Here is a 13,904-nt window from a genome sequence, read left to right as displayed (position 1 = left end):
CTGTTTTGACGATTTGGTTGGTTTCTAACGTTTTTTAAACACCATTAACTTGAATTCATAAAGTTAAACCCTTCTAGTATAGGTATTGTATTTATTATATAGAACTAAAGTTTCACACAAGAAAATAAAGTTTTATGGATTTTTATTGGAAATAATACGTCTATGAGTTTAGATATAGTGAAAAACATATCCGGTTTGTTTAAAGTGAGTTCCAACCAGGATTAGAACACGTGTGTGTTGAAACAAGTGACTCCCTTAATTTGATTTTGATACGGTTAAGGCTATTGATAACAGGCAACGCCTTTGTCACTTTTTTTAACAGCTAATTTTGATTACTGACGGCGCACTTGCTCACCCACTCATCATTACCTGAGTACTTGAGATCACCTACAAAAGGAAACCCACCATAGGTGAGAAACTCCTCTGACGTAACCTGAAACTCTCTATTTTTCTTTCACTGATGGAACTTGAACTCAAGACCTTTCCATTATATAGGAGGTAAAATAGGGTGTTGCCCACGAGTGAAAGTGGGGACGTGCCCTCCATTATATAGGGGGTGTGCAAACTGTGATTCGGTTTTCGGATCAGATATTAACCATCCGAATTCTTAATTCGGTTCAGATTTGAAAATTTTTGAATTCGGGTCGTTCAGATAACCGAATAATCCAATCAATGCCATATAGTGTTTTTTTTATATAATTTTATCAGTTTTAAGTTAGGAGTTAACCTCCACAAGACCAACTCAATTTTCTTATTATATGACAGCCACCAACCCAATTTTCATATTATACGAAAGTCTAACTCCATATCCTCATTTCCATTTCAAAACTCTGGTGAAGTTGAAAGATTAAATGATGTATGGAACAAACATGAAGTAAAATACGAATTCGAATTTTTCTGATTTTAACCAAACAATCCGAATTGAAATTCGGATGAATCTGGTTCAGTTAGACAGCTTTGAATTCGGATCGGTTCGGTTTACGGATAAAACAAAGAAAAATTCAAATCCGAACAAACCAGTCTAAACAGCTCGAATAACCAATATTCAATCCGATAAACACCCGGTCCATCACACTTCATTTAATTGTAAGAGCCAATAAGAAACTTTTTTACATTAATTATTTAATTTAATTTAAGCATTGTTTTAACATTTAACTAACATGGTTAGGATACCATTACGCACTTTTGTGGTTCGTGGCGTTTTAAGTGAAACTTTGTTGTCTTTTTTATAAATTATTGAAATCATGACGGATGCCCCAAATCATAAATGGGTTGTCGAATGAAAAATATATGTGCATATATTGGAGTGACATGCCGGGGGTCCCATAATGATGACTAGCTATGAGATTACTTTTTGGATTTGGTGTGTACTTACATGATTATATCATGGTGTTTTATGCTATGATTTACATTGAAAATAACATGTTTATACTGACAAAAACAATCTTGTTGGAAAATTCCGGGCGCTATTTCAAGTGAATAACTTATGAAAATTGTGATTGCAAGAAATATATCGTTTGGCGTGGATAATATGAGTTTTGTTTATTCGTTTATTTAATAAATTAAACAAATGAACCTAGATACATGCTCTATTCGTTTATTTTATTTTACCCTCATTCATTAAGGTATGTTAATGCATTTTGTTTTTGTGTCTACATGTATATATTCGCTAATAAATAAAGTATTAAAATATGAGCTGGTGATCAGTATCACCAAACTATCTAAACTTGTTATTAGGATTTTAAATTTGAATATTTCTTTTCATGTTATCGATTGTTGATGTTTTTACTTTATATTTGTTAGTTTTCGTATATTTATTCGATAGTTAACAAACGCAAATGTACATAGCTCGTTCACGTTTGATCATTTCGTTTACATTCTAATGAACACATTGTGATTTGGAGTAAAGATCACACATGTAACTAATGTTTGTAAAATATCTAAAAGGTAGGGAAATGTTGTGCACCTTAATGAACAACAGGAACAAAATATCGGTTGTTAGTGGATTCACATGTGAACAAGTGTTACTTTACATGTGAATAGTATAAATAAACTGAGATATTAATTTCACATACAAATAATATTTGAATTAATAAAAAAAAAACACCTGAGTTATAATCACATACGAATTATAAATAAAACTCAGTTGAAATAAGAGTAACTATAATTTTGATATAACTTTGAATTAAGGTTATTGTTGGGTCACGATTTGGTTAGACTGACGCATATCAAAAGACCATGACATGATCAAGACAAAAGAGAAATAATCTAGAAGACCATGACATGATTAAGGTTATACAAGATGAAATTTATGGCTTGTTGCTAGACGTAATTTCCGTTGGATCAACTCATCGAGCCTATGATGAGTTTGTGTCTTGTTTATCAAGTTGAGCACATGACTTGGTTTACATGGAATAAATTACTTGGTGAACAAGTCGAGCCAATGACTTGGACAACAAGGAATTTATTTATTAATTATTGTTTAAATATGTTTTTACTAAAGTTTGAGTATGATAAGGAGTTTGTATTCTAGTCTAATTAGATTTTTATGTTTAAACTAGTATATATACCCGAGCTTGTGGGTTATATCAACTGAGAGTTAGGAGATTTGAGTATTGTAATTTTTCGAGCTAATGAAAGTTACAAGGATCGAGCTTATGATCTAAATTCCGTTATTGTGTTTATCGATCCTGGTCACCAAACTTCAATTGTAGCATGTAATACCGAAATCCATATGGATTTCGGTTGGGAAAGGCTAGCAATATATAAATCATGTTGATTTCTGTTTGGGCTTAGTTGGACTTGGTCATTGGGCCTTTTGTAAATGTTAACTATATAATACATGTCTTAGTTGATAATTAGGGTGGTAGAACTAGAGAACTATCACACATTCATAACCACCATATTCTAGAGAGCATAATATTCTTTGTGAGTTGATTTATGTATGTGACGATTTATTTGATAATAGAATCGTATGCATTGAAACCATATTACTTCGTGTTCATCATATTTATATTGTTCTTTTATCTCGTTCTTGAATTACCACGGTGTTAGGATTCCACACTAACATCGTAATTGGGTTGATATTATAATGTAGTGATCAGATTTGGGACCAGGGCCGGCCCGTGGACCATTCAAGTGAAGTTAGGGCTTTAGGCCCACAAAATTTAAGGCCCTATTTTAGAGAAAAAAACGTTATATATTTTGTCTAGATACTAAAAAGAAATTTGATTTCCATACTAATGGTGTTCCTTTGGTTCAGTGGTAGACAATCTAACATTATCATCTGTTGTTCTGTTTAGACGCCCGTTCGACCCCCAAGGAAGTCTATTGTTTTTAATACTTTTATATATTATATCTTTTTTATTTGTCAAAACTGATTTTCATGTTTTTTTTACATATTATTAACTTGCCAGGCCCCCTAGGCCCAAGAAAAGATTCCAATATTTGAGAATTGAGGGTAAAATTAGGTTTCGTTAAAGACTTAAAGATGACATAAGTTTAAACTATTTAAAACCTTGTTAATTTACATATTAGCACATCGATATTACATCCTTGATTGTTGATATTTTCTACCTGAATAATTTTTAATGGTCTTGTGTCATACTCTTTGATATTTGTTATATTTTTACTAATATATCAACATCAAACTCACACTGAACTTTTGAAAACATTTTAAAAAAGGCCCCAACTTTTTAGTTAGCTTGAGGCCTCCGAGAACATTATGCCGGCCCTTGTTCGGGACTTACAGTTATAATAATTTTCAACTTTATTTTGCTATAGTGTAATAGTTGTTACAATATATTGATATGAACTAAATTGTAAGTACAATTACTCTAGCGGAAATATATAACTATATTAATATGAACTAAAGTAAGTACAGTTACTCTAGCGGAAATATATACAGTAATAATAAATACTCCATTGTTAGCGTAATATTCTAATCATCTAATGCTTCTTAATGTTATAAGATGTTTATATCAGATTCTATATATATCAATAATTCCCAAAAGAATAAACAATACATGATATACTCAAGCATACAACATGAATAATCTACGATATATGTGATAAATCCAAAAGGAGTGTGTATATTTTAGCAAATTACACAAACTATTATATGTATTTTTATTATAAGCTAGCTAGCTAGTATATCTCCCAAAGTAGCGGCTCATCGGCTCCAAGGCTAAAGCCGCCATCGCCACCAGCTACAAGCTGCCAAGATGAAGCCGTAAAGAAACCGTCGCTATGGCGGTGACAAAGATCCGGCAAGTCGAAAAATGCATCGTCGTCGTCAGAAGCCATTGTTTCTTGGCTTTCTGGCTCGGCTCCATCATCAAATGTCATGGCTGCAGCCTTTGTGGCTGCGTCTTGGATGTCTATGGGTAATGTTGTAGCCGGCTTAGGGAGCAAATGTGCAATTTTAGGAAAGTTGAGGTTAGCCGAGGCGCCTTTTATGGCTCGAGCCGCTGCATCATGGGCTCGAGCCGCCATTTCAGCCGTTGGGAATGTCCCAAGCCATATTCTTGATTTTTTACGTGGCTCACGAATTTCGGACACCCATTTGCCCCAACTTCTTTTTCTTACACCATGATAAGTTGGGTGGTCTTCACCACTCTCTCTGGCGGCAGCATTGACAGCCCTGCCAACACCGCCGCCATTTATGTATAGTTTCTTGTCCACATTGCCATTTTTTCTCTTTTGATCTCTAATAGAACTTTTTTCATATTTGCATTCCTTGAAGGCACATGTTATTGTTGGGGCGGCGGCGGTGATGATGGTGGTTGAGGTGGTTGAATTCTCCATGTTGGTTTGTTTTATAAACAAGAATGAGTACCCAAAATGATGCATAAAAATGGGAGTAAGGAAGAGGTGGTTGAGGTGGGGTTGAGGAGTATTGTGGTATGAATGGTTTTATACATTAACATTTTTGTATAATATTATATGTATGTTGATAAATATAATGGGCACCACCACCACCACCTACACACATGGCAATCCACCATTCACTTTTCATGTGGTTTTGGGCATCTTTTTATCTTTGACATAATTATTTGTAGTGGTAGGTCCAACATATTTCATTTATTTGTAAAAGTAGATTGTTATTTGTAAATATCAACCTATGATCTTTAACTTATGTTGTACAAATCTTAGGTATTTGAATAGTCTAGTAAACTAGCACGCTCTAGACTGGTTTTATGACACCATAATATTGGGTATTAAAGAAGGAAACAATGCATATTTATAATTCAGAAAAGTTTTCGTTTTCGATTTTCACTTGTCTATAAAAAGAGATTTTTACTTAATCGGGTTGCTATTTTTATTAACAAAATGAGTCAGATCTCCGAAATATTTTGAGCTTTTTAAATATGGATCTAGAATTCTTATTTTTATTTTATTCGTTACCTTGAATGCTATTTTAGTTCCAATTTTAATTTATTTTTCGAGTTATTTCTAGTTCAAATTTTGTTAGAGAACCAGATATTGATTGATAAGGTGTATATTAAGATTACTGTTAGAGAGTGTTTGAGTTGCCGTATAGAAAGAAAAGTGTAGGAGTCATTTAATTATTGGTATCATAGATTTAATGTTGAAATGAATGTGAGAAATAAGAGAAGTAGGCTTAGGTAGAAGTTGTTGGAAACCTTTATAGTGAATAGAGTAACGGTGTTATAAATGTACAACACGATTTAAAGTCACAACTCACAACAGGAAAAGTCATGCAAGGCTCATGTGTTCTTCATGTTCCTTCTATTCAATTCTCTTTTCATTTTTAATATAAAGTTAGTAACCATTTGTTTATTTATTAAGATATATTTAACTTTTAACTAAAAATAATTTAAAAAAACAAACTATATTTTACTATGTTATAATTTGTGGCATGTCTTGTTATGTTATTTGTATACATCTTTTGGTTCTATATTTGATATTTTTTTGATTTTCAACAAGTTTCTTTTCTTTTCCTTTTTTAATAGTTTTAAACTTCAATTTAACACAGTTCCAAGCTGATTTGTCCAAAACTTGGAACATAAAATTCATAGAGCTTGATGTTTTTTTAATTGTATTTCACGGATATAGCATGAGTGTAACATTGATTGTAGCTAAGCACAGCTTTATAATTATTATTATGCCCATATTATAAGTTGCATATGACCATTAAAAATACAATAGATACATATTAACTGGTGTGTTATCGTTGCGCATTAATGTGTTAACACAATGCATATTTCATAATTATTGTTAAAGTTGTTGATTATGTATACAACGAGTGAGTATAAACATGTTAAAGTAACGTTTGCACAATTGTGTTGCGCTTTAATCGACCCTCCTAGTCAACATGGATTTGTGGGCCCATGAGTTTTCTCTAACGGGTTTTCATGTTCAACCATATAAAACATAACACTTTGGGACATTACAACATTGACTAAATGTGTTATGTATATAATCAACCAAAGACTAAAAACTATGTCATATCATGCCCTAAATACTGACTACCATAAAGTTTGACATTTGATTTTCTTTTAAACATGTTGATTTTGTCTGTAGTATTAGAAAATGTCAACAATATCTCTTAAAGACTGACCCGTGTGAGAACCGCTAACATAGAATAATGGGCAAAAACAGAAAGAAAGATACATGACTTATTTTGCACATAACATTACGTTTATAATAACGAGAATTGCAGAAACTAAACGGTATTTACAGTATCGCTGAGTGCTCGAAGAATGCATCCGAGACCCGCTCTCTGTGTAAGCTTTTCGTGAATCCGCAGGCATTGGTCACAGGTGGGGCGATCGCCTGTAGACAATCCTCTATACAAATACCTGTCGAGTTATCAAAACACGAGTTTATTTAAGTTTAAGTTTTTATAGTTTTTATTTTGTGAACTTTATAAAATGAAGGGACTAACTTCATGAGGATATCATAGTACTCGGGGTCCAGAGACGAGAACATTAGATCCACATCTTTGATTGCCATTAACGCTCTGTGAACCACGATCCAATTCGCAGACTACAAACAAGCCAAGAAGCCATAATCACAACTTTATCTAAAAAGAATTAACAAGTTCAGCATATAATCGCACATAACTTATGACTTCAAAGCAAGAAAAAGTCAACATAGCTTGTTTGAACAACCAGGAGAAGTAAATTTCATTTATAACATAAATATTATTGGCCTAGTTGAATCGGTTTTCCTAATCAAACGACTATATCAATTTGAACACTGACGCAAAAAGTCAAAATAATTCGCATTTAGCCAAAAAGCACAACTTCATCCAACATGAAACAAGAACAGCTGAGTTGAACAATTAATAGAAGTTCATTTCATTCATAACATTAACATATGTATTCACTACCCACTTGAATCGGTTATCAAAATCAAATGCCAATATCAATTTTGACTTTGAAGCAAAAAAGAAAGTCAAATAAACTCACATCTAGCCAAATCACAAAATTATCTAATATGAAGCAAGAACAATATGCTTGAACCAAGAGAAATATATATTTCATTTATAACATAAATATTATCTATCCAGTTCAATCAGTTTTCCCAATCAAATGCCCATACCAATGTTGACTTTTAAACCAAAAAAAAAAAGAGAGTCAAAATAATTCACATTTAGCCAAAATCACAAACTTTATCTAAGATGAAACAAGAACAGTTTGCTTGCACAATTATAAGATATCTGTATCATCACCGAGATGAGCCGTTACCCAAATCAAATCCCCATATCAATTTCGACTTTTAAGCAAAACAAAAGCACAAGTTTATCCAACATGGAACAAGAAGAGCTTCAAAAGCACAACTTCATTTATTCACTAGCCAGCCAAATCCCCATATCAATTTTTCAAACCAAAAAAGTCAAAATAAGTCGCATTTTGAGTCCATATTAAACCAAATTGGAATCAAACAAACAACACAATGCCAAAATGAACTAGATATGCATGTATCGGTTCGGTTTTGGGATAACCAAAATGTTTGGTTTTGTGTTTTTCGGATTGAGTACAGTTTGGTTTCGGATTCATGGTCACCCCTAAAACCAGAAACCTAATAAATAATAATAATAAAATCCCACCCAAATCAAATCTCAAGTACCCAACAATCAATTATTGTAAATTCAAACCCAGCAATTAGGGTTATGAAAAATGAATAAAAAGAAGAAAGCAACCAAACCTTGCATCTTTCATCTCTGGTTTTGGGAGGAGATCCTTCGAGTGCAGTCTTGAGGGCTTCAACAGGCTTGTATCTGTTTCATTATATTATTTTTATTATTATTAGGGTTTCGATCTAACTCTTAATAATAGAAACAAACTGACTGACTGACTGACTGTTTGAGTAAAGTCTCGATCTTGCGTGATTTGTGCTCGATCCTTGTGATGATGGCTTCTGCGTTGTCTGCTTCTACATGCTCCCCCATTTCCCCCTCAATTCTCTTCAGGAGCAGATAATAATAATAATAATAATAATAATAATAATAATAATAAACATGTTTCACAACTTCTGGGGACTATATCAAACATTTGTCCTTTACTTAGCCTCTTTGTCGTTTTTGTCTAGAATTAATATCTTCAAACCCTTTTTGCTCGTTACTCTTGATAGTGTGACCCGTGTTAGAAGACATCGTTCTTTAAGTACAAACCCACCCTAGTTAATGACTGTTGTTTATTGGCATGGCGAAGCAAACTGATAAGGGAGACTGTCGTCTTGTAAACGTGAATGCTATGTTCTTATCAGAAGGTGTTAGGGCAATTCTTGGAATAGAGATCCTCTCACCAATATTAGTCCTCGAAAGAATTTTCACTTCGATTACATGCGTACCCAAAGAAACAACCTGGAGCCTTGTGACGTTGCATAATCCCTTTTTTTATCGATATTTCTCAAAAGCATCACGAGTACGCCGACTTTTGGTATAAGCTTGTGGTTGGGCAGCCCGAATATTGTAAGACCGTTAAGTATCTTAGTAGAGTATAAAGTTGGATCGATATATCCATCTATGTAGTCGAACTTAGATACTAGATCTTAGCTTAAGTACTCGACCGGGTCACATGAAATAATTTAAGCAGGCGATTGTTTTGGTCAAAAATCGTCTAAGGATAATATAATCAAATTCGTTAGGTGAGGTCAAGTGCTAATTTGATGATAACAATAATGAAACTATTGCAAGCACAAACACTAGGATTTGTTACGAGGAAAAACCCTTGATCTTGTTCGGATCGCCGGCGCAAAATCCCCGGGTGATGACAAATCGTATATCACCACTTTATTAATAAAAAATCGGGTTACAAATGGTGGAGATATGATCAATGATTATAATAATTCTAAGTGTGTGTGTACTGCTAGAGAGAGTTCTCAGTAGTATTTTCCAACGTGGGATAACAAGTGAAATCCTAATCGATAATAATCTCGATATAAATAAAAAATAACAAACAACTATAATTCCTATAATCACCCACTCTTCCCACTAGCCGTTCCCATCTTGACCACGTGCGGGAGTAGTCCAGTAGCGATTAAATAGGGTGACTAAGTTGTCCAACCGTTATATCTATCAAACACAACACCACTCAAACACAATCATTAGTAAACAAATGTACCGAGGATCCTTAATCCTTAGCAACCTGGAACATATCTCAAGGATAATTTATCCATAAGTCATTTAAGGATAGAGGATTCTCAGCATAAATTCTATGCCCTAACAATTGCCCCCAAAATGGCGGGTGTTTATGCAATACAACTGTCATTTTAAAATTTGAAATCCCTGTGAAAGATATATGATTAGACGTGCGTCAGAAGCAGTTATTATCAATAACCTTATGGTTATCCGCCGCCTATATATTTGATCATCTTAACCCTTTTATAACCACACAATACAGCAGCCATTCAGGTATCCTTTCTTCTTTTCTTTTCATTTTCTTTTTCTCGATCATGTCTACTGTTTCTGTCTCTTATTCTTCTTCTTCTTCCGAGCAATCGGACCCCAATAAACTCCGGTCACAAGGTATTCTTGAGAACCCGTCCTTTGAGATTTGTAAGTTCACAGATCCAGATATTGACGACATTCGACCATTTTTTTCGACCAACACCATTTTCCGACCCTATGATTCTACAACTCACAGCGACTGTGTTTCGAAGACCTGGGTTTGCTTTCAAGCCCAACTGTTCCTAATAGGCTTCAAATACCCCTTTCCTGACTTCACCCAAGGCTTCTTCACTTTGACCGGAATCAGTTATATCCAGGCCATGCCTATGTTATGGAGGGTCCTTCGTGCTGTAGAAAGGATAATCGATGAAGAAGGCGTTGAATTCGGCTTATTGGAGTTAGTGTACCTGTACACCCTAGCTACTCACGGTTCTAAGCGTTTTGTTTTTAAATCAAAGTCTCGTCAACCGATCCCTATTTCCAAGGTTACCCAGAATGATTCACTCTGGAAAAACCAATTTTTCTTCGTGAAAAGGGATTCAATCCCGGGTGGATCTGATTTACCCAAAAAGTGGATACGGAAGGGTAGGATCCAGGATCCTTAGGTAACATCAGTAGGATATTCGATTCATTCACTAACACTTTATTTTTCTTGTACAGTTGACAACTTTGCTTTGTTAGCTAAACTTCCTGGAGTTGAAGAGAGAGTCAAGAAATTCCTTGCACTGGATCCTAAAATCAAAACTTTTCAAGCCAAGTTTATAGAAGCTTTTCAAGAATCAAACTCAGAGTCAAACATGTCGAGTAAGTATCATTATAACCAAGTTTAATATAAAGTAAAAAATAATTGAAAACTTATATGTGAATCCTTGTTTGTAGGCGCCCAGAAGTCCGGCAAGTCTGCGTCCAAGTTCTCCCTCGAAGACATTGACTGCATGTTCGTGAAGAAATAGACTCCAAAGTCCACTCCAATGCACGAGCCACGTCCAGTCACGACCCGAGCCAAGTCAAGAGCCAAGAGGAAGAAAAGCTCAGAGCCCGAGAATCCCTTTGACTCCGAGAAACAACTTATCGAGATGCTCACTGCTGTAAGGATCATTCATCCTGATAGACCTTATCTATGGATCGAATATTCTTCTAATATTGTCTTGTTTTCTCGTATAGGCTGTTAACTCTGCCCGAAGCCACCATGAGAAGATTGTTGAAGAATACGAGGAAACTCTCTCTGGAATGAGGTCCAAAACCGCTGCAAAGAGCAAGACACTTTCCAAGATGACCAAGGAGAATAAACAAGCCGAGGATCATGCATCCACACTCGCGGTTCAGATGCAAGATGAGATAACCCGAGTGTGACATTCGTCAATTTCGGGTTCTATTTGTATTCGTTTATCACGTAAACCGACCCGATTTATATCCCGAACATTTCAAATATATAAAATATTGGATTTTATATTACTAAAACATTCTCACATGTTCAATTTGAAAAACACCTTTTACGGATTCGAAAACGCCTTTTAAACGATCAAATTACATCAAAAACGAACTTCCGGACACATAACGAACCACACTAGACGAGTTGGAAAGCCCCCCCCCCCCGGCCACACCGCACTGCGCGGCCAGGGCAAGAGAGACGGTCGCACGGCGCCTAGGGTGAGCTGCACATTATTATGGATTTTGTTTGTTGTTTTGTGTTTTGCTTGTTTGTTTAACCAATCTATTTACACACAAACATGAAAGAGAACCTTGTAAACAAGCCTTGACCCTTACCCTATATATACACACCCATCTTCTTCATTTTTACTCTTGCTCTTACTCCAACTTCTCTCTCGATTCTTAAAGATTCAAAGGTTGTTCTTCATATTATTAGTAGTTTGACTTGGGGTTGTTCTTCATATTATTAGTAGTTTGACTTCCCAAGTCAAACTAACCATAGTCTTTCATTCTAACTTGTTTATCTAACTTTACTAACACTTGTTTGTGGTGGTACAACATATCTAACTCCTATAATAAAAGACTACCACTAAGTGCCACTTGTCACATTCTCATCAATTCTTAGACTTTTTAACCCATTTTTCAAATATGAATCCTATGGGTCATTACCCACCCTGTGTGTAATTCGGATCTGGATCTTTTATTCCTTCCTAAACCCTAAATCACACAACTATCCAAACTCCCATCCATCCCCCTCTTCTGGTCATTACCCACCCTCCACGGCCGCCACTACCACCATTGCCCGCACCGCCACTCCACGACCTCTTTCCGGTTTCCAAACATCCATCAATCCATCCATCCCCTCTCCATGGTCGCTGAATACTATTATCGCCCCTCCATGGCCTCCACTACAACCACTGCCCGCACCGCCACTCCACGACCTCTTTCCGGTTTCCACACATCCATCAATCCATCCATCCATCCATCGATCGAAAACTCTCCTTCAACGCCAAATATGAATACCGGACCGGGAATCTTCTCCGATATCGGCAAGAAAGCCAAAGGTTATTTCAATTCATTTCGATTCACTATTATATTCATATTCAATTCGCCCTAATTTGTTTGTTTGTTTGTTTGACCTAATTAAAAACAAACAAATTAATTTCAAGTGTCATTAATAAGTTTTTGTTTGAATATTAGCAAAGGTACTGGCTGATCTCGCCTACAAACACTCAGTTGACTTCTACTTTGACTCCCCATATTCAATTGAAGCAAGAAACAGAGTAAATATTTCTTTACATCATTATATTCATATTTATTTATAAAAAGTATTTTGAAATAATTTAATTTTGTTGACACATGGGTTTGATATTCCGTGGTGGAAAAAGGCTTTAGGACAGAAGTTAACATGCATGATTAACGAAATCGGTTTATACATTTAAGTTTAAGAAGGAGATTTCATTCCAACAGATCCTTCCTTCAGAATCAAGGATCCTTGGGAATCCAACATCAACGATCCTCCGAAGTCCATGAAGGAGATTTCATTCCCATGCAGACTATCGTGTCGGGTGTTCCTACTCCTATCGCTGACTCTTCTTATCCCGGATACTCATCCGAGATGCCAACTTTCGCCCAGCAAAGAGGTAATTTGTATGATCCTTTATCCTTAGAATCTAACCGTAGTTCCATGCAGGATACAGGTATTAACCAAGCAATGGCCAAGGAGCTACAGAAGCTCAAGGATATGATATCCAGTGTTCCCAGGGTGATACGACCAATCCCCAAGATACCTGAGGGAAGCCACAAATGATCCAGATTTGCTCCACCTATCTGTGATGCTGAAATCCCGAAGCGATTCCAAACCCCCAACATGAAGACTTATGATGGAACCACTGATCCTGAAGAACATGTGGCGCAATACAGAGAAAGGATGGAGATCAACCCCATCCCTGAGAGACTCAAGGAAGCTTGCCTGTGCAAAGGCTTTGGATCCACACTGACAGGATCAACATTGAAATGGCTACTAAGTCTTCCTCCCTTTTCAATTACTTCTTTTTCTCATTTAGTTAACTTGTTCAACAGCCAATTTTCCTGTAGCAGGAAATTTGAAAAGTTAACTAGTGACTTATACCGAGTTATCCAACCAAGTGATGAATCCCTTAGGGATTTTGTTACGAGGTTTGGTAGGGAAGCCTTGGAAATCCCCAATCTTGATATGGCTACGGCTGTTGAGGCCTTCAAGATGGGACTTCAGAGGGGCTCCCCCTTTTATGATGATCTTGTGATGCTCCTTGCAGGTCCCTAGATGAAGTAAGAAACAGGGCGCTCAGATTTATACGGTTAGAAGATGACAAGAGGATCCAGGATCGTCTGGGGAATCAAACAAAACAAGAATCCTCTGACAAGAAGCAAGGATTCTCGTTCAAGAACAACAACACAAAGCCGTATAACAAGTTCAACATCAGAACGTACGAGCAGTCGAAGAGGGAGATGATGATGAAGACTATCCATGCATCTCCGACTATTGTTTCTCCGTGGATACTCATGGCTTAGT

General features: G+C 35.8%; 1 protein-coding gene and 1 pseudogene across 1 annotated transcript; both read right to left on the bottom strand.

Annotated features, from left to right (window-relative positions):
- Nucleotides 1–4,146: 4,146 nt before the first annotated feature.
- Nucleotides 4,147–5,106, bottom strand: LOC143582179 (ethylene-responsive transcription factor ERF039 pseudogene; annotated as a pseudogene).
- Nucleotides 5,107–6,580: 1,474 nt separating this feature from the next.
- LOC143582175 (actin-related protein 2/3 complex subunit 5A) lies at nt 6,581–8,455 on the bottom strand. Its single transcript, XM_077064801.1, has 4 exons — nt 8,331–8,455; nt 8,176–8,248; nt 6,911–7,011; nt 6,581–6,824 (listed from the first exon to the last, which is right to left on the bottom strand). The coding sequence occupies exons 1-4, from the start codon at nt 8,417–8,419 to the stop codon at nt 6,689–6,691; spliced, it is 399 nt and encodes a 132-aa protein (XP_076920916.1). The 5' UTR covers nt 8,420–8,455; the 3' UTR covers nt 6,581–6,688.
- Between the last annotated feature and the right edge of the window lie 5,449 nt (nt 8,456–13,904).

Source organism: Bidens hawaiensis, unplaced genomic scaffold, assembly GCF_021521415.1.
Source record: "Bidens hawaiensis isolate Kalapana, Puna unplaced genomic scaffold, B.hawaiensis_p1.1 tig00031477_1, whole genome shotgun sequence".
Lineage (NCBI taxonomy): Eukaryota > Viridiplantae > Streptophyta > Magnoliopsida > Asterales > Asteraceae > Bidens > Bidens hawaiensis.
Note: the sequence above shows the minus strand (reverse complement) of the source record. Positions and strands in the feature narration are given on the sequence as shown.

Coding starts and splice junctions, on each gene's coding strand:
- LOC143582175 (XM_077064801.1), bottom strand. CDS start 8,419: ATGGGGGAGCATGTAGAAGCAGACAACGCAGAAGCCATCATCACAAGG. Junction 7,012..8,175: donor CCAGAGATGAAAGATGCAAG/GTTTGGTTGCTT, acceptor GCTTGTTTGTAG/TCTGCGAATTGGATCGTGGT. Junction 6,825..6,910: donor TACTATGATATCCTCATGAA/GTTAGTCCCTTC, acceptor ATAACTCGACAG/GTATTTGTATAGAGGATTGT.